This window comes from Erithacus rubecula (genome assembly GCF_903797595.1).
Source record: "Erithacus rubecula genome assembly, chromosome: 3".
NCBI classification, from domain to species: Eukaryota; Metazoa; Chordata; class Aves; order Passeriformes; family Muscicapidae; genus Erithacus; species Erithacus rubecula.
Window position 1 is genome coordinate 18,658,638 of NC_136689.1, and position 22,182 is coordinate 18,680,819.

Consider the following 22,182-nt stretch of genomic DNA (forward strand, 5'->3'; position numbering starts at 1 on the left):
AAACAATTCTATTTTTAGTAGGGACTGCAAAAACAGGGCCAAGAATACTGGATTTAAAGTGAAGAAAGGGAAATTCAAACCAGAAATAAGAAAGAAAATTTTTACCACTAATTTGTGAAATGCTGGAATATGTTTTCCAGAGATGTGGTAGATTCACTGTCAGGTTGGATGGGATTCTGAGTAATCTGATTTAATTGAGGATGAAACTACTCATTGCAGAGGGGTTGGACTAGATGAACCTCCGAGGTTCCTTCCAACCCAAGCCATTTGATGATCTCATGGTCATTTAATATTTATTATATGTGAAGTTTAGTATATTTTGAATGTTCCTGTTTAGTATTACACTTGTCCATGTGGATGAGAATGAAGAGTATGTATGAAGAGTCTGGTTTGGTGTTTTAGGTTTTTTTTTCTGTTCTCAGTGGTTTTTTTTTCTTTCAACAACAATATAATATTTGAAGCCTAATCCTTCCACTTTAGTGTGTTAGAAACACACTTTTCCCAGCTTCCCTGTTCTCATCTATATTCCTCTCCTATATTTCCAAGAGTCTGTGGTCTCACTTTAAAGCAAAAACTAAAAAACACAAAGAAACACTGAACAAACAGCTGGAGAAAGCATACATATAATCAAAGAAATTATTTTGAAATCGAAGGATTGAAATTGCAGAAATTCTAGTTATTATTGCTCAAATTATCATGATTTTCTGATACAACCACAGTAGCTGATTGCCAGGACCAGCCACTTGTCTGCACATTGACTACAGAAGAGATCTCAATCAGGATAAATAGGAGTCACATTTTGTCAAATGAGAGTGGCCACAGAATTTCAGATTAAAGCTCCATCTAGTTTGGCAGACAAAGAAAATACCCATGAAATAGAAACTACAAGATTAATGTATTTGATATGCACCCTAATGACTCCCCTGACCAAACAGCAGAAGTAAATCCAAGTGACTTTCAAAGATACCTCAAAAATTCCATTACCAAGCAGGACCAGGACAGCCATCAATGTGTTTTGTTCAAGTGGGAAGAAAACCATCATTCATCAAGCACCACTGTCCTGCATTTTCTCTCATACTCTCACAGAGAACATCCACCAGAACACCAACCCGCAGTCTCATTCTCAAATACTGAGCATCTCACTGATACTATTGCAGTCATTATGCACCAGCCCAGAGAAGCTGTTTCCAGGAGCATGAATAAAAATTACAGCAAGCTGATACATCAATTTTCTTACCCACTCCAATATATACTGAAATTTTATCTAGACTTGCATCCACTGCTTTCATTTCCATCGAGTCTACAGATATCTCTCCACAGAGGGATGTCAGAGCTCACCTTCCACTGCTACTGATCCCTCTTAGTTACATACTGTTGAAAGACTGGGTGATGCCCTAAGTATTAACTTTATATATATATCTAAGCTACTCTAGTTCACACATGTAAAAACATACAGCATCAAAGGAACTTGAGAAGCACTGAATGAATAAAATCTACTTTCCACTTTCAGTCTCTTCAAATAGTTCAAATGCTAGTGCTTTCTTGCTAGTGCTGCCTAAGCAGCTACTGCAAATTCACTGTTCCCATGCTTGCATGTTAAACTGCTGGAAGAAGCCTATACAGTCAACTACTTAACCCCACTGTATTAAAGCCACAGAAAAACTCAGCTGCTATCATCAGCAGAAATGTTTTCTGGAAGCTCTATTCTTTTCTATAAGTGTACCTCAAACTAACCAAAAATGAGCAGCAATTTCAGTTCTTGTAAACCTGATGGAGCAAATGAAGCTTTGATCCCTGTCCAGTCTATTTTTTGTTAAACCAACATTCTCAGGGAGGCCAAAATGACTTTTAAGCTCCAGACTCAGGTTTTGTTTTATAGAACCTAAGCACAGTCATCTCACGTGGGGGAAGATCACAATCCATTTTGCCAGATAAAATAGTAAGAACAGGATATGTTAACAAATGTTCTTTTCTTCTGTGTCACTGAATAGCATTAGTCAAACCCAGAGACTTCTGAGAGCACTTTGATCCCCACACAATTACCTCTGGGTATCTAGGAAGACTGAAACTTTTGTGGCAGGGCAGTATCTGTACTCTGCTCCTTTCAGGAGTCTCCTTGCTGTGCAACAGGTTTCCTCCACTCTTACACACTCTGCTTTTTCTCCTGGCCTATTCTGCAGTCTTGAAGAACCGTTGCTCTCAAGGGAGAAAGATATTTCTAGCTAAATTTACCACTTATTTTTCAGAAAATTTAGAGTAAGAACTGAGAACTAAAAGGTAAAAAAGTAGCATGTTTTTCATGACAATTTATCTTTTTCTTCTGCTGTTTTGGGGTTGCTTGCCTGGTTTTTTTGCTATTGTTTGGTGATTGGGTTTTTATATTTAATTTTTTTCTCCCCTGGATATTGAAAACTGATCTGTTTCTACATTTTTAATCATTTTAGATATATTTTGGGGTGTTTTTTGTCTCGATATGGTCTTGACACAGAATTTCAAAAAGTAATGCAGAAGTTTATCTTAGTAATTATTAACTCTCCTGTTATTATATGTATAAGTAATTCCTTAAAAATATTGTAAACCCTTGAATGGTATTGATATCAGACTGTTGGTCTGGCTGTCTCTTTTCCTCTCTCTTTGCTGTTCTTCAGGCAGTTTTCAGAAAGCCCATTGCAACATGCTCTGCTGTTATGGCATTCTTGGGTGGAGATGACCAATGTCCCCAGGACAAGCATGTACAGTTTTTGAAGTTATGTTAACCCCCCAGTTAAGGAATTTTTGTTTCTCTATCTTTGCTCCGATTGCCTTTGCATGACATCAGAATTAAATATGTTTCTTACTGAATGCTGAAGGAAAGCATCCTATTTACTAGTTTAATTTACTATTTTTATTCCAACTGTCTTTATTTCTGTGGATAAAAAAGATTTGCTAGTTTGGGTTACTTTCTCTTGCAAGTCTGAACAGAAGTTCAATTCTCATAATTCTCTTGTATACTTAAAATCTCAATTGCTCCCCTAGAGCTTTGTGCCTACAAGTCCCTACAAGCAATTTTATTTTTGATCAATAATTTAATCTACAAATTACTAACCTGCTATTGCAAATCCCTTTACTTTCTGTTGACCTTTCATTCTGCAATATTTCCCTATGGTTTTTGTCCCCTTTCTCAGTTTATGTGCTCAAAGAAATTTTGAAGCAAGCACCTTGATGAAATTCCAAGATTCTTGCCACTCTCTGGCAAGAGACAATTCTCTGATCTGTTGTAGTGGATATTTCTGGGGGAAATCTGCAGGTTACTAACAGTGTTTTCAGAGACCCAAATTGAAATATCCTGTATTATTGTCCCTATATTTTCTGAGTATTTTATATATTACATTTCTTCAGTCAATAAAGGATAAACCTGTCTTGAAAGACAAAGCAGGCTTACTAATGTGCATTTCCTAGCAACTAGGAGACAAACCTTAGCATCTAATCCTGACTAAGATAGCTACTCTGATAAAGCAGTTACTTCTTTAGTAATCTGGCAAACTCTGGCAAGTTCCACTGAAGCATGTGAAGGACAAAAGCATGATAACACATACCATCACTTTCTTTGCACTTAGAAAGTCTCCTTTAATTTCCCAATGGGAAACAGGGTGATATCTTGTGTAAATGAGTTATTTCAGATAGCCTGAGACTCTTTCTAATGGCTCATACATTCTACATCAGAATTGCATGCATTATTTTTTTCATCAGAGAGTATTTCCAGAAAAAAAAAATGCAAGCATATTTTTAACCCCTTTTTGGAGGGAGAATAATAAGAAAAAAACTGTTTCTTTTTCCTAATACCCAAGAGAAAGATTAAGATGAGCATGTGGCCTGCTGTAAGATCTCATCTGAGGTATACAACACCCTGCTGCAAATAAGTCACAGAAACATGTGTTTTTAAATGTTGATGTGAAACAAGAGACAGAAAACTGAGGATGTCAGGCCAACAGATTGTCTCATGCAATGACACATGAAAGTTACACAAAATTCTGCCTCACAAATAACATTCTTCTCAAAATATGGTTTAACTCACTAAGTGTAAATAAAAATACTGTAGACATACAGAGACTTTTCAAAATACACTTCTACTGAATATAATTTCAATCCTTGGGGAGCAAACCACCTGTTTCAACAGCAGCTTTTTCCAACCTCAAGAACAAGTCAATTGCCAATGACACTTACTGGCATAATGGAATGTCATCTTTGATGATGCATTTTCCTCCATTTTTGCAGTATTCTTCAGGACAAGCTGCAAACATAAAAGTAAAAATTGTGATTTTCCCCTCTTTTTTATTACATTTCTCATTATCTGATTTTCAAAATGGCAAAATATTCACATCTGTGCTTTTGAGTGCCTAGCTCTTCCAAAACTTCTCTTGTTTTTAGACCTGGACTTGGTGATACAAGTGTGAAGTCATAAGAATATTACAAGCAAAGGAGTGCTCTTGAGTTTATGAAATCCTGATGCTGCACTTGAAAAAGCTTCAAATTTTTCTCAAATGAGATTTTCATCTGACTCCAGAAATTGATTTTTTTGCCACATACTCTATTTTCAAACAACAGGAATATATAAAATTAGACCCAAAAGAATTAAAATAATATTTAAATAACATCTAATTCTACGTTATTATTAATAGCTTTTATATAGGGCTGGTGAACAGACACTCCAAATATGAACAAGCAAGCTTTTTACTCAACAATATGGGTTAACTCAACTGGCTAAAATCAAGGGAAGCCCTAAAAGCATACTACAAAGGGCTGGGGGTTTTTTTAACAATGCATTTATATGGTAAGAAACACCCCTTATTAAGATGTTGAGATGTTAAGCATATGATTCTTCTTAATCTTTTTCTCAGCTTCACCTATGTCATACTTTCATCAGGAAAATCCATGCCTAAAATAATTGACAAAATTTTCGCAGAGGAATGTCAGTCAAGTTTGAGGACTGCCAAAATATTCAGTAGGAAACAACTATACTTTCTTTGTTTCAAATGATATTTTAATGCAGAACTAAATACCTGAACAACCAGACTCATCAAGGCTGGAATCAATGCAGTCTGCAATTCCATCACAACGCTGGGAGAGTGGTATGCATTGATTAGTTGAAGCACATAACAGAGAACCATTGGAACAATCTTTAATGGCTGAAATGAAACATAACATGGTCGTTATCATCATCTGTGTTTTTTTTCTCACTGTTCAAAAACTAGCAGAAAACTTGATTTGTACTCTAGGATATAAACTTGCGTCTGTGTGACCTCTACAAGCTTTCATCTACAAAGACATACAACTTTACTACTGAGATACTAAATAAGTAAACAAATACAGAGCACAGATGGTACAGAAACCAAATTTTCCCATGTAATATTTGTGAAGAAGAGGAGTGCATATTAACTTACAATCTTGAGAGCATATACTGCAAAATCCCCCCCCAAAAACATAAAAAAGATATCACAAAACATAATCAACTCTCATTCAACAACTAGTTTCAAAATTACAGAAAAAGGTTTTTTTCCACATTATTTTAGCACATTACAGAGGGAACAGTCAAGCAATGGATCTAACAGCTGAAAATTTTGCAGTTAAGGACAATGACACCAAGTTATCGGTGCCGAGGTAGAGAATATTATGATCACATGGAAGCACTAAAAATGGTGAAGATATGAAAATGAAAATATCCAATTTTCATCTATATTTAAATTTCCAGGTGCAAATGAAAGCAGTAGAAGGGATAATGATATCACAGCCTGTTTGAAAGTATAAAATTTTTAATATTTCAAAAGTATTTAAAACTTACCAGGACTACAAGAGATACATTTCATTGAACTCCAGAAAACTGAAAAATGACTTTTTATTCATTGGTATTTGCCCTTCAATCAGATGATGCAAGTGGAAAAGTATGTAGGTCTGTGGAAAACTGATGTATACATCCCACTGGATTTAATATGTTTGTTTTACACCTTTACTATTGTAATCAGGCAAATAAAAGACTAAATAGGTGAGGTAATATACTCATCTCTGAAACTGACAGCAAGAAAAGAGCCAGCCAAGTAGAGCATCTATAACTGGAAAACAATTCCAGAATGTTCTTGTTAAATGCAACAACTAATAAAATCCATTACATTAACAGGTGCAAAACAGTATTGGCAAAATATTGTGCAGCCTAACTGATATGTGAACTCTACAGGAAATTCTGTCTGCATAAATATTTAAGTTGTGAAGAAAAGTATTTCTATGGTAGAAACTGTGTTTTCAGTAGGGACTTGACCAATATTTTTTTGTTTAGTTGTTTCTGGTTTTGGGGTTTTTTTTGTCCTGGCCTCCTTTTGGGTTTTATCCTTAAACTTTGCAAGATGCATTTTGACAACTAGTCTTTATCCCAAAAGAAAACTTTCCCTGATGAATTCCTAAATTCAGGACCCAGAACTTTTTGGTTCTACACTTAAATAGTATTCAGTGTTTTGTTTTACACTTAAATGAATAAAATTGCTATGGGACACAAAATGGAAAGTATTAGTGTAATTCCTAAACTGAAGTTTTCTAAAATGAGCAGATAAATTTGATCTGCATCAAGGAAAAAAAAAATCAATCTAAAATAAAAAAAAAAATAAACCTCTGCTTTCAATCTGTGCTATTTTTAGAGTACACATAGGTTGGAGTTACTAGCACAACAATCAATTTTATGGATCATGCATAAATTTCAATAAAAGAATAAAATTTCTGAGATATTTACTTTTTCTCTCTGACCTTCCCCAGTTGACAAACTTCTATGGCTTTTCACCTGTTAAAATTAGGAAGCTAAAGATTAAATGCTGTGCTCTCATGGCATACACAGTTGGGTCTCAGCACCAGCTGTGACAGTAATCAGCTTTCCACTGATTTCATTCCAATCTAGCAGGAATCACTTTCTTTTTGCTTTGTCTTCTTCCCTGCATTGCTTTGCTTCTCTGAAGTATCTTCCTCAGAGAAGAAACAAGAATTACTGCTTCTGTATTTCTAGCTTATACTATCAATGATTGCATGTTTATATACTATAAACCAAATTTTGGATTAACAATGAAATACAGACTTGACTAAATGTCCTTCAGACTGAGAACCCCGAAGTTGTAAAATATCTATGGAGAATATTTGTTCTCTGAATAGACCAGGATTTTATTTCCTCTTAATCCCTGGGTTTTGTTTAGAAGTCAAGGCAGCAAAAATAAACAAAACAAAGCAATATCTCAGTGGTTTGTGTAATAACAGAAAATAATGGAAATCTTTTGGCTTTCAGATTTTGAGGTTCCACATCAGCTTCTGTGGTGTGGAGTTGTGATGTCCATGTAATAGAGAATAGCATGGAATTCTCCAGCAGAGGACAGATGGAGGAGGAAACAAGGTGAAATAAAGATTAACCTGAGAGGTTTAATTGAAGAAAAGAACATGCAAAATTTCTACATGTCTTCAGGGTATATAGAATTTAATATTAAAGTTATCTCCAAAATCACATCTTAGGCCAACAAAACCACAGAGCTCACTTCTAAACAGAAGACTTACACAGATACTCTGCCAAATCCATACCAGTTTCCTAAAATAAATGGCACGTGCATCCTGTATTCATATTTAGTAGTTTTGATAGAAAATATTAAACAACATGAATTTCTAGTCCACTGGAAACTGATCTTTTTACAATTTTTTTCATTCTGATAAGGATGAGAAAAATATTAAAAAAGTTTTAGAACACGACAAGTTTAGGAAGAAAAGTGCTTATATGAAAAAAGTTCTTTTTCTTTTTTCTATGTAGCTAATTATTTTGAGATTCCTAGAATGAAACATTTAGCTTCAGTTCATCTGCTAATAATGAAATACTTTTAAATGGGCAGACTCACTTTTGTGTCTATCTGTTTTAGATGCTTCTCCATGGCATCTCATTGCAGTTACATTTCAAAGCCTGTTGACCTTGTGTTTTGTTTGTGAGCCCTTTTCCTTGCTCGGGGCGGAGATTGCTGCTACTTCATGAACAGACTTGATTTCAAAATCCTTGAAAGGTCAGGACTGCCTTAAATGTTACTGAATTGCAGAACTGCAGAAGCCTGTCTTTCTGTTGTATCAGAATCAGAGGTTACAGAGGCAATGCAGCTGAGTGATGGAAGGAAAAAATGTGGAAATGCTTGTAAATATTAAAATAAACACAACTGCAATTTTTAAAAACATTTGCCAAATGATAGCCAGGAAATTAAAATGCATAAGAAAAATTATTTGAGAACGTAAAGTGTCATTGGATACTGCTTGGAACCAGGGAAGCAGCTTGGATTTCTCATGCTGCTCAAGGAAAACATAAGAGAAAAGAATTATAACAATGATTATGCACCTGCAGGGTGCGTGAGAGACGTGACCAGGGTGTCACCTCTCCTGGAGCAATGGAATAATTTCTATCCTCGCTGCCACGAACAACCCTATGTAAGTGTAGTGTTTCTTTAAATAAAGGGCTTTTTGCTTAGGGCTTTTTGCTTCCCCATTGCATAAAGAAGTTTGTTGCAATATTCTTTTCGCCGCTTCCATAGTCCAAATGCAACAATAAAGCATCTCTGCAATTAATGCATTATATACAACACAAAAAGGTTTTTTTTTTGAGAAGGGAATGATGAATTTTACACTGAACTCCACTATGTTGCTCTTTTGCTTTCCTAGAACACCAATGGTTTAGGCAGGTAAGTTAACATTGCCATAACTACCACCATGAAAGCAACTTACGGCAGCCAACTTCATCCTCACTGAGGTGGCAATCAGGCACGCCATCACACTGCAGGAGGGACAGCACACAGCCTTGGGAAGGACACAGGAACTCTGTGTCCTTGCAGGAGCCTGGGGATGTGGTGGTGGGCATCTCCAGGGGGCAGTTCATCTCATCACTTCCATCCCTGCAATCCTCCAGGCCATCGCAGCGTTGAGACGGGGACAAGCACTGCCGCACGTACGCACACGGGAACTCGTCACCACTGCACGCTGGAGGCGGCGGGTCAGCTGCTCCTGCAGGAAAAAAGGAATGGTTAGGGATTCTGTTCCTTCAGGACTCCTTCATACTGCCTTTGAGATGGACATAGGGACTGCTGGAATGCAGCTGATTTTGGTTACTAAACTTTTAAAAAAGAAGAACCCAGCTGCTGTTGGATACTGCTGGGAACCAGGGGAAAAGCAGCCTTGAAGACTTGGGTTTTTCAGCCTGCTCAAGGACAAGGAATTATAACAATGATTGAAAACTTGTTGCTGATCACAGTCATACATGTCCTACATGATGTTTTGCAGAAAGCATGTTTTCAAAGAGGTGTTGCCTTCTTGGACCAATGAGTCTTTTCTATCCTGTATTGCATGAACTATCCTACATATAAGTGTAGTGTCTCTTTAAATAAAGTTTCTCTTCTACTTCTCCATTACACTAAGAAATATGTTGCATTAACTTTTTTGCTGCTTTCCTATAGCCTCAAAATGCAACACCCAACTTTTATAAAAACAAAGTTCCCAAGTGCAAAATACAGTATTGAAAACATTTTGTCTCATATTAAGTCCATTGTTGTTGTTGCTGCATTTTGCTTCTAAAGCTTTTTACTTCCATTACTTCTTTTGCCATGTACCCATAGAAGGATAAATACCAAAATATTAATACATTTTGTCTTTCACCTAATACCTGGAGACCCTTAACATAGCCCTCAAGTTACAATTTTATATTAAAGGAAGAAAAAAATTTTATGTAACAATTAAATTTTTTACTGATCTAGTTTATTATCACTCTCTTATCTTGATGTGGTAGAGAATTAAATTTTAAAAATACTAGATGCATTTCCAGGATACAAGTGAAAAAAAATGTGGTTTTAGAATTTCAAAATTAAACTAATTCAGGCAGCTGACAAAAAAATAAATGAATAAAATAAATAGATAAATAAATAAATAAAATACTCCATGCTTACTTGAATTGCTAGAAGAAAATACTGAGGAAAACTTTTTGTGAACCTGTGTATAAATAAATTGTCCCAGATACTTCAGTCTTTCTTTTTTCCTATGAAAACCATTGCAACTGAATTTTATCAGCAGAAGCATAAGACCTATTTGTGGAAACTAATTTCTAAGGAGCTGGCTGTGCTAATGTTGTGTTTTTATAGCATCAGCTATAAAGAGCATCATCTCCCATGGAAGAACTGTGATGGATTCCTGTACTTTTTATATGTACAGGGAAAAGAGAAAAATGTACAGAATTTAGCTCCATCCATTGAATCTTTCTAGGTCAATTTGCAGCAGCTGAGTAAAAAACATAGTATGATTGTTCGAGACAAGGTAAGCCAAATTAATGTCACTTCCTCTGTAAAAGACAGCAGGAGTTTTGCTGTTGACTTGGACTGAGGCAAAGGAGACAAGCACAAAAGTCATGGGTGGGTTTCATTTTGTCTTTTGGAATGGTGCAAACATTGTTCTCTGACCTCAGATGCCCAGTGTTACTGCTGCATTAAGGCATGACACTCCATAAGGGAGTAGATGAATTTTGGCAGGATTTTATGACTTTTAATCCACAGGTCATGTCAGCATGACTGTGTATTCTGCAATATCAGGCTGGGGTCTTACAGGGTGACGACTTTGTTAAAATATGCTCAGCTTCACAGATACCTCAATCATAAATAACAATAGCTTTTTGTACAAATAAACAAACAGTTAATGCATTCAGGTAAACAGAATACTAGCATTATTTTGCCATCCAGTTGCTTGTGAAGCAGCTATAAGAAGAAAGAGCTCAAAGTTCTGTGTAATATTGACCTTCTATAGAGAAGAAATTTTTGATTTTCATGTTGACTTTATATAAAAAAAAATTTAAAAGCTTAATACAACAGAAAGTGCCTGATATTATTTCATGCCCCTAATGTTATTAAATTAAATCATTCTACTAGAAAAATGTATTTGATTCAGTGGATATAATGTAAACATAAAATAACAAAAATGTATATTGACTCAGTGAAAATAATAATCTAGTGAACTTTTGTCCTGTTTTTATTCAGAGTTATGCCATGAATACCTCAAAGACATGCACTTCTACATGGAATTGAAAAGACTGTGGTTCCATATGTGTTTTATAAATGTGTTAGTCTAAAAAAAAATTATTTATACTTTAAAATGTTTCTGGAAGTTGGTTTCAGTTATTGATAATAGATATTTAAATCACATAGTGGATTGATTTTGTGCAAATTAAAAGTATTACAGATTTTGCATTTTTTTCTACTTTGATCCTACGCTTTACCAGTTAATAATAGTAGCCCATAAGGATTTTTGAATTTGGTTTGTCTTATGGAAACTGTATATAAGGCCATGATTCTGCCAAGATACTGATAAAATGTCATTGGGAGAACATATTTCTCTCTTCATTGATACAGTGCTGCCAAATCTTGCGCAGCAGAATAAAAAAAACCCAAATATTTTTAGTTTGCATTTGCTCTAGGAAAAAAAAAAAAAGTGTTATTATATTTGATAATACTCTTTTTCTTTCTGGTTTTTCTGACCCTTTCCTCACAGTGCCTAGGGGGTATTTAGGCAGTGAAAATGACTTAAGCTGCAGTCAGTTCTGCTAATATACATTCTTTTGTCCTTGCATAGTCCTGTGTTAGCTTTTCTGTATTTGTTCTGATACTATGGAAATTAACCCCACACAATATATTTGACTTTCCTGTGGTGGCCTGTTTATGTTGCAGGGAAGATTGCATTTATAATACATTTGTGAGCATTTCTGACCCAGTTTAATTTCCTGTTCTTGATAGGTTTACTTACATGCTTGTACCCCAATTTGTTCTCTAAACTGAAATCCCTCTTAAACTCAATAATTCTTGAATGTGTTGCTTGTTATGAATCTGGCCTTGAGTGCTGAATTATTTTCAGACTTTTGTAACCCTGATCAGTTTACCCTCATGAGCCCAATCATATAATGAGCTTATGCATGTAAATAATCCTGTGCTAAATTCAGTATTTAGAGAAATGCTTGAATGCTTTTTTTGGATGGGGGATGATTATTTTTCTATTTCTATTTTTATTTTTATTTTCTATTATTATTCCTTCAGTTTGTTAGAAAATAATTTGTGAGATGAAGCTCTTCCTGACTTGCACAGCAAGTATATTAGAGTGTGCAATATTCACCAAGGCCAACAAAGATGTGTCCAGGCTGAGTTAGGGGTAAGGTTAACCAGGGGTCTTATTGAGGTCTGTTTTATATTTGCACTACATTAAAATATCCAAAGTCATATCCTGAAATAAGTAAAATCCTTTTAGATTAGAACAGTGCATGAGATGAGAATGTACTTCAAAGAACATAGCAATGTCCCTTGCTTATTAAGTCAGGTTATATGTTAATTAGTTCATGTGTTTGGTTTCCAATACAATAAAAAAATTGTGCTCTGGATGACATTCCATAACATGTTGCTATTGGTCTGCCAAAACTCTACCCCCAAGTTCAATCTATTTTCTATATTTTCTTATAAAGTAGTTCATAAATGTTTTTCTTAACTATAAATTAAATGTGCCTGGTAAAAATTTTGAAAAGTTATAAAACCATTAATTTGTACAAGGCTAACAACTAAAAAAGCTAATTAAGAATATGCAAATGTAAAAAATCATTAATTCCAACTGAAAAGAAATCTCAAGCAACATTAATAGCTTGTATTCAAAGCTATTGTCTATGTAATTATTTATTTTAAGTTCATCATTGCAGTATCTTCTACTGACACGTTTCCTTCTAAAAAGTGGGAAATTCCATTCTGTTTTCTTGCCACTGTGAGGAATTAAACTAAGTTGACACTACAATGTGGTTTGCAGTGAAAAACGAGCTGGCCCTAATGAGAGACTCGTCAGAAACACCATCCATGTGTTGAATCACACAGTACACTCTCACAATTTAGCAATAAAAACTAACTTTAAACTTATGCATATCAATGAACCTTATATCTCCCTCTTGTACATATATATATATAAGTTATTTAAACAGCAGAATCTGAAGCCTTTTCAATGCAAATTTTACCATTTGTGGCCCACACATCCTTTCTGTCACATAATATTTTGTTTGATTCAACAATTGCCTGGCATGCCAAGAAAATGTTTCCCTCACCTTTTCTCAAATGCAGAAAAGATGTTCCCAAGGCAGCACTCATCTCCTGAGTGCCGTGTGACTCTCATTTTCAGACCACATTGAGAGTGCAGGAGACATTGTACAGGTTACTTTTTTCAAAAGCAGTATCTGTTTGAAACTGTTTAAGGATTTGGAGATAAATCTACTGAAAATGATGAGTTCTAAGGAAGACAGCATAAAAGCTTTAGCTTTATGTACCCAGGCTGCATGCTCACTGAAAAGCAGGACTAAAAATCCTCAAGAATTCAATGTTTGCACACAGATGAAAAGCAAGCTAAACAAAAACAATTTCATCAAAATAACCTTTGCACTGCAAAGCACTGAATCTGAATTTAGATTCACATGAAAAACAGCAGAAAATTGTTGATGTTCCATTATAGCTAAAGAAATCACGACTTTTAAGTAGAAAGCTGAGTACATGTCCTTATTTATTCTACTTTGCACTCAGTGTTTTATTTTGCACTTATTTTTACCTTGCATATGGCAAATAACCAAAATTAAAGAAAGAGCTTAAAAATGTGCATATAACATCTACTTGTATATCATAAAGAAGACATTTTAATTAGGTCCTAAAATGGGACATTTTAATTTGGTCTTACATCTTTTGAAACTTACTCACACAGCTGTGCTGGCTGAGTTATTATCTATGGACAAGAAGTGCTACCTCACAAGCACCTTCACACTTTTAAGAAAACTTAAGTAGCTGAGGTAGATATAAAAAACATAAAAAATCAGACCAGTGTTTAAAGCAAATAAAATTTGGTATGTACTGCCCCATGAACTGCAATAATTACAGCTGGATATACCTGTATTTCATTGTTCACAGATAAAATTGGTGCTTTTACAGCAATTTTTATTGCAATGTGCTAACCATCAAACCATGTTTACAGTAAATAGAGCTCACGAGCTGATGATTTTGGAGAAAAGGGCCTTTACAATATGAAAAGTGTTAAGTCAATAAGTACTCATAGTCAAGGACACAATTATATATTTGTGGGATTGGGATTTGTTAAAGGCTTATTGTTTTTTAATGAACATTTTCCATACATTTATGCTTATGATTCTGTTTCCTGACTGTAAAGCAAGCTTCACAGGTTGGCACTGCAAATATTTTGCTCATGAATCACAAGGATTCAGTCACAGAAAACCATAGAACTGCTATTATCCAAATGCTCATATAAAATAAATGTTTGTATTACACAGTCATTATCACAGCAAGTAACACACAAACATGCTTAATTTGAATGGAGCAACATCTTCAGGCTATTCTCCCCTTTTGTGCCTTTCCTCTTCAAATACCAAGATCTCTGGTGCAGAGTAGGTCCCCCTTTATATTTATGTATCACCTTTAACAGTGAATTTTTCTTAAGACTAGTGGACATTGGCATTAGAGACAACACAGGGAGTATGAAATAAAATCACCACATAGGCTGTTAGGCAGCACTACCTCAGTTGTATCAGAGCTTGCTCTAAAGAACATTTAAGTAAATGGGATAACTCATATTGATTTTAATGGGCCTTGCATCAGACCCCTGAAAACTAACAATCTGTCTGATATATTTGCATAAGTAATTTGCCTAGTAAGAGTAATAAAAACAGTGGACCTATTAACTGTAGCGAAAAGAGGTAAAAAATAACTCCCTCCAATAGATTTCATTAGACAAGAGTAAAATTAATTATGGGCCCAATCCAGTGCATTAATTAATTTTAAATAGATGTCAGTCCTCAATTTCAGTTCAGTAAACATCAGATCAGGGCATGAAATCAACCCATTCAAGGTGGCTGCAAGGAAACAAACTTGTTACAAAAATTAATTGGACTAAAACTATTCAAATACATTAACAATCTTTCCATGAGATTTTATAAGTTACAATAAATCTCCTGCTGTTCATTTCCAAGCTTGTAAAAAATATTAAAAAAAAAAAAAAAGAAAAAAAAAAGGAAAAAAGGGGAGATTGAGACTTGAATTGAATCTTCTAATCTCTTCCTCTTATAAGAAGACAGAGGTATAGGGCAGGGTGCTGGAAAGTAACCCAGAGACCCCCATGACAAAGCCAGAATTGAAAAAAGCAGAACATTGGCCAATGACTTCAGATTTTTGTATGTCTGCATGGAATTTATTTTAAATAATCACAGTTTGCTAACATACAAACATAATGGAAAACAGACAGGTTTACTGCCAGTAAAGTCAAGCTATGATTTAGTCTTCACTCAGAAAACTACTTCTGGCTGGAACACACTGACTACCTGCGACAGGAATATGGCAATATTTGCTATATTTCTGCTAAGAATAGTCTGGGAATTGCTAGCTATGCCTGCTAATGTGATGGATTTGTTGGTTTATTTATTTATTAGGAGCAATGACAAACTGGAGAAGCTGTGAAGTTTTAGTCTTTGACAAAAATAAACATATATAATCTCTGAGATAAATCTGACCTGAAATCTTACTCTTATTAAGGAAATTAGTAGGTTTTACATAAGGAAGAGTCTGGGTATTTTCTGCTCTTTAAGATAGTATCATGAAACCATTTCATTCCAAATATTATTACTCTCCATTCCTCCAAGGAAATATGTTGATTTTTATGAATGAACCTAGCAAGGAAAAATATAATCTGTGTGAGCTGAAGGTTTTTTGGTGTAAACAGATGGGGTTTGGAGGTTCAATGTTAATGAAACTATTTTAATACACTATTAATAAATCCAAAGAATTTTAATTTCCCAAAAGGCATGTAGCTTGCTTCAGAAGATTTCAGTATTCTGGACAAGGCATAAGAAGGCAGAGAGAAACTGACGGTTTTGAACAAAGATAGTGTAATTATTAATTTAAACATACACAATGTAATTGCATTCAGCAATGGCCAATAATTATCCTAGTTTATATAGTGCAATTATATTACCCTATAATTATTCCCAGACTTTTTTCTATGAAATCCACAAAAGGTTTTGGCTTTTGAGGCCTAGGTCTGTGCACTGGAAGGTGCAAGAACAGGCTGAAGAAGCTCTCTAAGGTATTATACCTTGGTTCACAATTTTTAGTCTTTAAAAATGCATGAATGCCCTATATGTATCAAGCAACATAGATCTAAAGCACTTAGTGATTGGTTTCAGGGAAAAGCTAATTGACTAAAGAACATATTCACAGATTTGCCTGGTATCTCCAGTCCTCTCTTACTACTCATCCTGCTTTCCTCTTCCTCTCCTTAGTTTCTGTGAGCAGCCTCCCCTACAACTTCTCCCATGATTCATCTCCAACCGTTAAGGAAAAAACTCCTTGAGTTTCTTCTTTCTCTCTCCCTGAAAAAGAAACTAACGTGAGAGAGATTTTTGCTTCACTGCAAGCATGAGCAGACAAGCTAACAGTGATTCCCCTGGCTCTGCAACTTAAAGAAATCAGAATTAAGTCTCCCCAGTGTTTTTCCCCATGATTTAGTACTGTAGTCCATCAGCTCAGCTAACTAATCCTTCCAGTATTTCCAGCATTTGGGCTCTGGGAGCTTCAGAGAAGGACCCCTGCTAAAGTTTTGTCAGGTGAGCCCTATTCTGCTGCAGAATTTTCTGTGTTGCTTCATGCATTGGCACACATGGACACACTTGCACACACACAGAAACACAGATTTACACACATGGACACTCACATGGACACATGGACACACACACCAGCTCATCCCTCAACAGTATTCTCTCTGCACCACTCAGCTATTTTTTTTGCACAAAGCTCATACAAATGCTCACTCTACTTTTTGGATTGTTGTCTCTTAATTAGATAAAATATAATTTTTGTTTTTCTTGTTGTGAAATGGGATCTACTAAAAGTGCTGGAGAGCATATAAAATTATCTGCAAATGTCTGGCCTCTGAGCTGTGTAATTTTTTTACTAGCTCGTCTGTCATGGGTGACCAGCAATGTCATTGTATTTCATATCTTTCTTTCACTGTCTATTTAAACCCTAGCACATCCAGAACCAGAACTGTGGGGCAGTGGGGACATTCAGGTCCCTTTAGAAGCCAGGGCACCCAAGGTGACTCCCTTCTTTGCCTGGTGGAGTTTGCTGCAGGTGGATGCTGCCCTTTCTAAAGGGTTGCTTTGGGTGCATTTCTGGGCTTAGAAAAGCTGCATTTTGAAATTAGAAACCATCTTTAGAGTGAATCCTGCAAATTCCATAGGCAGTGAAGCCTGAGCTAGCCCCATGGGGCTGGGTCAGCACAGACAGAGGTTTTTTCATCCCATCCTCTTTTTATTTTTCAGATAGATAACATTATGCAATAAGAAGTAGTTATGAAGGTAGTTATCAAATACTTTTCAAATATTTGGACACTGTAGCTATATGCTGTTTAGAAAAGCTCCTCATAAAGATAAGAAATTCTGCAGTCAAAGATATATCTGAATAATGTGCACAGAGAAACAAAAATATTCAATTATCTCTCATCTCTGTATTGGAAAAAGAAAAGAGAGCTCTGAGAAAAATAGTATTCAATAATGTGGTTTAAGATAATGTCTTTACTTGTAAATACAGAGATCCTGTTTTAAAGCAAATGAAAATCTATGGCTGGAAAAGCAGGGGAAATTTGTAAAAAATCAGGATTCAAAGAGTGTGTTTCATGAAGCAGAGATAAAATAGGGAGGAAAAAGCCTCAATACGTGGTTGGGCACTGGAACAGACTCCCCAGAGCAGGGGTGACAGCACCAGCCTGACAGAGTTCAGGAGAGTTTGGACAGTGCTGTCAGGCACAGGGTGTGACTCTTGGGGATGGTTCTGTGCACCACAAGGAACTGAACTGGGTAATCCTTGTGGGTCCTTCCTACTCAGGATATTCTGTGATTCTATGAATATGTGTTTGTGAGAGACAAATAAATAATAACTAGGCAAGATGTTATGACATTAGTATTTCCACACATATATACCTTTGCTCTGTGGTTTCTTATCTAAAATCACCTCTAAAGAAATGCTGCTCCCATTTTTTTTTTCTGAAAAATTAGATTCATTCAAGATGCCACATATCATCTAAAATTATAGTAGTTTAGACTAATACTGATTTTGAAAACTTCAAGTCATTATCAGGTGATCAACCTCATAGATTGTTATTTCACCACTTTCTTTCTGCTACCTAGCTATACAGAAACAGATTCACCATTCTTTTACTAAATTATTAAATGCAAAATATTAAATTGTATCTTCAGTCTGCTATGTTCAAATTATAAACAGTCACAAAAAGAGCTTAAATTAGATGACAGTTATAATATTAATTTCCTTCCACCTTGAACACAGAGAATGGGCTATAGCCCTGCCCTTTGGGACACCTTCCTTCTCATCTTGATACTTGAACCTGTACCTCTCACAAATTTTTGGCATGCTACTGCATGTATTCTGCTGTTGTTTGGAAGTCAATGCAAATTATTTTACTCTTAAAGAACTTCAGGATTGGGTCTATAGCATACATCTATTGTGAGATCTGAAACTGCTTTATGGAGATGTCTTAAGAAAATCCTACCCAGCACACAAAAGAGCGAATCACCAAGGTTTAAATAAAGATTTTATACATTTCAAAGTCTAAATGAGAAAGCACTAATTCATACAAGCAGCAGCATATAATTTAATTTCCGAATATTGAAAATTTCCCTGATGTTAAAAGAGGAACATATAAGTTCAAAGGGAAAGAAAAAACTTGAGGATCATTATTCTGAGACTACATATAGCTCAGGAAGACTGAATTACAAGTGGCTGCCAATGGAAAATGCATTGGGGTAAAACAGTTCATATAGTTCCCCTTTTCTTTACCTCTTTCTTTGACATCCAGAACTGTTGAAGACAGGTTATATTTCTAGATGCATTTTTTTACTTATTTACTGTGGCTGACCAGAAATTCTGAGTATATCTATCTAAATTCAATTTGATTGAATATAATTACCTTTGTCACACAGTGTTTGCAATATAATTTCTTCTAGAAAACTAGGAAAGGTGATCTAAAGGGATGGAGGTGGCTGTGTTTCATGACTGTCTTATGATAGTTCAAATAATTTGAAAATTCAATTCTTGGAGGATATTAACTTGTAGGGTACTGGGACACTTTTGTACACATTTTTAAAAATACCTTTGAGTTTGAATGTAAAGCTAAAACCTGCGTTTTAATTCACAGATTCTGATTTGTTTCTTCTATCTGTTTTTTCACAACAAGTGAAAGATTGCTCAGTATAAGGATTATATACAACCTTTACAGAAGGTTTAGTTATGCTTTGCTACACAGCAATGGGGAGTCTTGGAAGAATTATGACATTTCAAAGCAAATGTTTCACCTAAGTGAAAGCTGCCAAGAATCACTGAACATTTTACTGTACTTCAGATCCTAGGAGGCAAATCTGACCCTTATATTGGTAACCTGTGTGGTGAAGTCAAGAACTATGACATCACCAGAAAAAAGTCCCAACCCATCACATCTGGGAATTAGCACAGAGTATTCACAATTCCACCACAATCAGATGACACAGTGTTACAGGTGACCTGTCCTGTATCTGCTGAATGTTTTCCACCATTTGAATTGCCATTTTATCTCCAATGTATGCTTACAAAATAATATGTTCTACTGAAGACAAATCTTTGAGGTGAAAGGAAAGCTGCAGGGGGGTGTGGTGGGAAATTTGTAACAGCAACAGTCCTTTCTCATGTGCTGAATTTATAGACCAAAGAGACTTTCTTGAAACACTTTTTATAAAGAAGGAAATAGATGAAAAAAGCTCAGGCGTAAAAACAGATTTTAAAATAAAATTATCAAAGTAGATAAAAAGTGGTTCACAAAAAAGAAGAAAAGAAAGAAAATACTTCAGATAGAGTTGAGCAGCAATGGGAAATAAACTATTCAGCAAACATGGACTAAAAAAAGAAATTAAAAAGGAGACAAGGATAAGGAAAGGTGAAGTAGAAGAATAGACACAGAAGTGCATCCAGATTAATTTTATTCAAATTAATTATTTCAGTAAGCAATATTAATACTGAACTGGTGATAAGCATGACTGATGGTGGAAAAGCAAACACAGTTTTCTCAAATACTCTGGAGCCTCAGGCACCACATGATATTTGCACTCTTCTTTATACCCAAATATTCACAAATATTCATTTTAAAGTGTCAACACTATTCTTTTTGAATAAACCAAAACTATTTAAGGAATTAGTTAAAGCAGTAAATTTAGAGTTATAAGTTCCCAAAGAGTTACAGCTAAATAGGGCCTAGCAGTTGACTGTGTAAAAGAGCTGGAGATCATTCAGTGCTGACTTTGTATTGAGATTTATCTTCTTCCAGTAGATCTCCACAAGCACAAATATTTCACTTGGGTGATCTCTGGAAGACATCACAAAATATATTTACTATTTATTTGTGTCTCCAGAATAGTGCTCCAATACACAGAAGTGCTATTTAACTATTACCACACCCTAAATCACACCAAAATTTTCCATCTGGTTTCTTTGTCTAGTAATGAATGAGTGGCAAAATGCAGTATTTTGATTTTCATAAGAATAAAGTTTAGTTATTAGGCATCTTTGGGTTAATGCTGGGGTTTAAACTACGTATAGCAATAATTTTTAGAATTTCTATAATGCCTTCTATTTCAGCTGAACTAGAAACTATTATGAGAAAGACATTAATGAATATAAAATCTGATTCAATACTTTGGAATTTTTGGCTCATTTGAATCTAGAAATCAAATTTTTTATATTTTTTTTGTTTTTTGTTGAAAAATCAAGACTTTAAATAGAAATAAAGTTTTGTGGGACTTTTAAAATCAAGCTGCTATTTACACATTTGAAGAAGATAGTTACAACTAAGTAACAATTCAATTCTTTGGTCCCTAGGATGTAAAATAAGATCTTCACACAACTTCATCAGCAGAAATTCATGAACCTTGAAAAGTGGCATGAATATGTCTCATTTAGCAGCAAATTCTGCACCAGATCCTGTGTCACCAACAGCTCTCTCTACATTGGCATTGACTGAAAGTTATTTCTGCAGCTTGACCCAGAACTACCTTGACAACACCTTGATGAAATGTTCAGAAATATTCTTGGATATCTAGGAACTGTCATGGCTAGCATGAGCTGACTACTTAAAAACATTAAAAAAACAATTGAATTAGAGCTGCTGGCAGTGCTTTATTACTTAGAGCTCCCAACCAGCTAAATTGCGATTGCTTCCATTTAGAACATGTTGCCTCTGGAAACTCAGAGTAATTAAAGGCAAGCTGAAAAATAATAATACAGAGAAAGAAAAGAAGATCTGCAGTAGGATAACTGTTTTCTGAAAGGAAGAACATTACACAAAACCTGCACTGCAGGTAAGACACTTTTCTGTGAGCTAAGTCTTTGAATAAACATAATGAGCAACAATCAAAGCAGGACTGACAGTGGATTAGGTAAACTTTCCCACTGATTCTGTTACAGAAAAATGTTCTTGTTCACATATCTACATGACTATCTATTGGAATATAGTATCTTCAAATTTTACCATCTGAATATTTAAGCAGCTCCCTAGTAACAACAGTTAGTAAAAAACCAGCACCTCCTCCTAAGCAGCTCTTTGTCAGGAACATTATTAAAAATTCAGAGGTAGGTTCTTTTATTCCTAAATTGCTGTGGTTTATTGTATTACTTGAATTTTATGCAATTCTCTTGCCTCTTCACAAGCTCTACCAGGCCAGCAAGGATTATTAGAATAGGACTCTTCCAAGAAGAGTATGAAACCAATTTTAACTAACAGCATCTAGATACAGTTTTTTGTCTGGAGAGCAGATGATGTATCAAGTTGATATTTATGCATGCAGATAAGGCAAGAATTTTTGACTTATTCAGCTAACTGCAAGTAACCAATATAACTCAACAAATTTTCTTCAGGCTAAACTTATGATATATCACAATTTGTATGAGCAACAAATCTTAATACTAGTAGACACTTTGACGTTTTCTACAACTGGAAAAATCTCTGAAGAAAAATAATTAGAAAATGTTGCTCTATAAAAATTAATTTATTTCTATGGTTATGATT

At 35.1% G+C, this 22,182-nt stretch overlaps 1 protein-coding gene across 1 annotated transcript in view; it reads right to left on the reverse strand.

The window, feature by feature from the left end:
• Positions 1–22,182, reverse strand: part of MALRD1 (MAM and LDL receptor class A domain containing 1) — a gene marked incomplete at its 3' end in the record, with an annotated part of 232,335 nt that overhangs the window by 40,141 nt on the left and 170,012 nt on the right. The window contains exons 33-35 of the mRNA XM_079302558.1: positions 8,755–9,030; positions 5,040–5,165; positions 4,204–4,270 (exon numbers count right to left, since the gene is read on the reverse strand). Of these exons, the coding sequence (XP_079158684.1) occupies positions 4,204–4,270; positions 5,040–5,165; positions 8,755–9,030 (469 nt within the window). The remainder of the gene's footprint in view (positions 1–4,203; positions 4,271–5,039; positions 5,166–8,754; positions 9,031–22,182) is intronic.